At 43.7% G+C, this 3,661-nt stretch overlaps 1 protein-coding gene across 1 annotated transcript in view; it reads right to left on the bottom strand.

Moving 5' to 3' along the window:
- Positions 1–275: 275 nt before the first annotated feature.
- Positions 276–3,661, bottom strand: part of HSPB8 (heat shock protein family B (small) member 8) — a 19,090-nt gene continuing 15,704 nt past the window's right edge. Inside the window, exon 3 of the mRNA XM_032241274.1 lies at positions 276–1,308. Within this exon, the coding sequence (XP_032097165.1) occupies positions 1,149–1,308 (160 nt within the window). The 3' untranslated portion in view covers positions 276–1,148. The remainder of the gene's footprint in view (positions 1,309–3,661) is intronic.

Genomic DNA, 3,661 nt, shown 5'->3' with positions numbered 1-3,661 from the left:
TACTGGAGATGGCAGAGGAAAAAAAATGGAAATATTCTGGGTTTTTGGTGTTTTTTTCAGAGCTGAAAAAGACAACTCTGAATCTACTTACCTCTAAACTTTTTGTGAAGTTAGAAAACAGCTATTTATATCATTTAATCCACTATTCATCAGGCAGTATTACTTTAAGCCACAGCATTGCTAACTGATGTTGTATATGTAGGTGATATTACATTTAGTTCCTCATTAAAAGAAGCACACAAAAAGTATATATTAAAAATAAGAACCACAAAAGGCTAAGAACATCAACTCCTTTATTATTATTAATTTACTATTATTTCCCCCTAAACAACAGCACAACTCAAATAACAATGACACACCCATCCCGCTCATATACACAATACCACTAGCCTGTCTGCCAGGCTATCCGGCCTTTGCTTGGTTCCTGATGGAGCTGTCTGGAGACAGCTCCCTCTGTAAAAATCCCGACTTAAACACAGGGGACAGAAGAAAGGGGGGACTTTGGCCAGATCATAAACTGAGAGGCTCCCAGAGTCCCTAGGGAGTGCTAACTTGGAAACCTTGGGAAAGTGCTGGAAACATCTGGGCAGAGGAGAGAAGGCACTGTTTGTTTTTATGTGGTTGATGGATACACCCCGTATGGGGATGTAAGACCTGTATACCACCCTTTGCAGGCCAGGCATGTGGAAGCACAGTGGGGTGAGCTATTGGGTTTCATTAACCAAACCACGTGACATGGTTTGGGCGCCATGGGAATTGGGAGCCCAGAGTAGAAACCTGGGTGATGGGGAGGTCCGCAGAGAAAAGTAACCCTTGCATTCGCTGCAAGGTAAGATACAACATGAAATGTTAAGTCCCCTTTTATTGGTTTTGCAACTGTAGAATGTGTAACATTTCCATCAAGATAGAAAAGGTAAAGAAAGAAAAGCTAGTATTTTGGCCTAATGCAACCAAGCATGATTCGCCAATTGCGCTATCTCATGGCGAAATCTACCACTATGCTATCCAGGGAATCTGTGGTCAGTCCCCATCCCCCCACCCCCCAACATTTTAGTTGCACTAAATCTGAGTTCAGCTAAAGTAATGTACCCTGGAATCAGAGAAGCCCTAGGGTTGGGGACAAAACAAGGATGGGCAGTACTGGCATCTCAGGTACAGGTGACTTCCTGGCTGTCCTGGGGAAGATCATTGTTGAAACTGCTTTCTCCAAATGTTGAGTAAGGAGGGACCTGGGGAGCTTCGATGATCAGCAGACCCTCTGGGGAAAGTGAGGCAAATACTGTCACAGGATCCACCTCTGCAGGAAGCCTAGGAGAAACATGATTTTATTCATTTATTACTGTTACTATAGCTTAAACATTATTTTATTCACTTGAAGGGAAATATTTTTGATAAAAGCTTAGGCTTTAGGGACATAAAATGCTAGGTTTGAATCTTGGCTCTACCCCTTTCTGGCTGTGTGGTCTTGGGAAGATCACTCAATTGCTCTGAGCTTGTTTCCTTGTCTGCAAAATTAGGATAATAATATTGAACTTGTAGAGTATTTGAACATCAGAGTCACTGAGTATGCTTTGCAAATGGTAAAATGCTGTTTAAACAGTAGATCTTAACTTACAAGAGAGCTATGGTTCACATGTTTGGTCCCAGGTTGAAGTCTTCCCCTTAATACCAACTACTGACCACAATTACTAGCAGAAATGGCCACTACGACCCCTTTATAGAGTGCAAGTAAGGTGTTATGCAGAGCAGGCAACACATTTTCATTTGACATGTGCTTGCTAGAAAGTGCTTCACCACAAAATGCATCAGTGGTGATGCAGGTGCTAGGCACCTTGGCAGACAAAAGTGGCCAGGCTGGCCGCATGTAGATTTCAGATGGCAACATACTCTACGGTATTAAAAACAAGCCTTGATTTTGGTCATCCCCAAAGTATCTCTGATATGGTTCAGCTGTGTCCCCACCCAGATATCATCTTAAATTGTAGCTCCCATCATTCTCCTGTGCTGTGGGAGGGACCCGATGAATTGAATCATGGGGTGGAGGCATTTCCCCCATACTGTTCTCATGGTAGGGAATAAGTCTCACGAGATCTGATGGTTTTATTATTATTATTTTTTTTTTGAGACGGAGTTTTGCTCTTGTTACCCAGGCTGGAGTGCAATGCGCGATCTCGGCTCACTGCAACCTCCGCCTCCTGGGTTCAGGCAATTCTCCTGCCTCAGCCTCCTGAGTAGCTGGGTGCGGTGGCTCACGCCTGTAATCCCAGCACTTTGGGAGGCCGAGGCGGGTGGATCACGAGGTCAAGAGATCGAGATCCGATGGTTTTATAAGGGGAAATCCCTTTCGCTTGATTCTCATTTTCTCTCTTGTCTGCTGCCATGTAAGACATGCTTTTCACCTTTTGCCATGATTGTGAGGCCTCTCAGCCACATGAAACTGTGAGTCCATTAAATTTCTTTTTCTTTATAAATTACCCAGTCTTAGGTATGTTTTTATCAGCAGTGTGAAAATGGACTAATACAATCTCTTAGCAGATCATAATTATCTTGTTCTTAAAACTAAATTATAGCCAACACCTGGTTGGAGTATTATAAGAGGGTGATAAAGAGGTAATAATTAATATGCCTCATGCTGCAGATCACTAAACAGTCTGGGGGGAAATCAAACGACAAGCTCCACAAGTGAGAAAGCATCAAAGATGGGATTTCCAAATCCAAATCTGGTCCAAACTCTAATATGGTATTTTTATGATTCTTGGATTGCTTTGAATGAATGAGACTATCAAGAATTTGGTTTCTTCAACAAACTGTTAAAACTGTGAGGACATGGCCGGGCACGGTGGCTCACGCCTATAATCCCAGCACTTTGGGAGGCCGAGGCGGGTGGATCATGACGTCAAGAGATTGAGACCATCCTGGTCAACAAGGTGAAACCTCGTCTCTACTAAAAATACAAAAATTAGCTGGGCATGATGGTGCATGTCTGTAGTCCCAGTTACTCGGGAGGCTGAGGCAGGAGAATTGCTTGAACCCAGGAGGCGGAGGTTGCGGTGAGCCGAGATTTTGCCATTGCACTCCAGTCTGGGTAACAACAGCGAAACTCCGCTTCAAAAAAAAAAAAAAAAAAAACCCCAAAAAACTGTGAGGACATTATTAGTGGTCTCATTGGGGTGCCATTTTTTAAAAAATCATGAAATCCATGACCTGCTGAATACTTTCCATGTGCCAGCTACTTTGGCTGAATCATATCATTTTGGTGTTAACAATAATCCCACCAGGAAGATTCCATTGCTATCCCCATTTTACAGATGAAGAAATTGAGGCTCAGAGAGGTGAACTAATTTGCCCAGGGTCACTCAGCTGGCAAATGGCAGACAGGAAACGGAATCAGAACCCTGGTCTCCAAACTCAGAGTATCTGACTGCGATGCTCTCCTGCCTCTCCAGTACCAGCCACTTGAAAAAAGGACTATGGCAGGAAGGCTCGGAAGTTCAATCAGAGCTTTCCACTGGTCCATGCTGGTTCTGTGTATTGTAAATACAAGGGTCTTGATGAAAGAACCAAGGCATGAGGTAAACTCATTCCTGATCATGGGCAAGAGGGGCTGGGGAGTTTTCCTTCCCTCCCTCCCTCCCTTCCTTCCTTCTTTCCTTCCTTCCTT

The sequence above is a fragment of the Sapajus apella genome, unplaced genomic scaffold (genome assembly GCF_009761245.1).
Source record: "Sapajus apella isolate SASKATOON/1434 unplaced genomic scaffold, GSC_monkey_1.0 scaffold2, whole genome shotgun sequence".
NCBI classification, from domain to species: Eukaryota; Metazoa; Chordata; class Mammalia; order Primates; family Cebidae; genus Sapajus; species Sapajus apella.
Note: the sequence above shows the minus strand (reverse complement) of the source record. Positions and strands in the feature narration are given on the sequence as shown.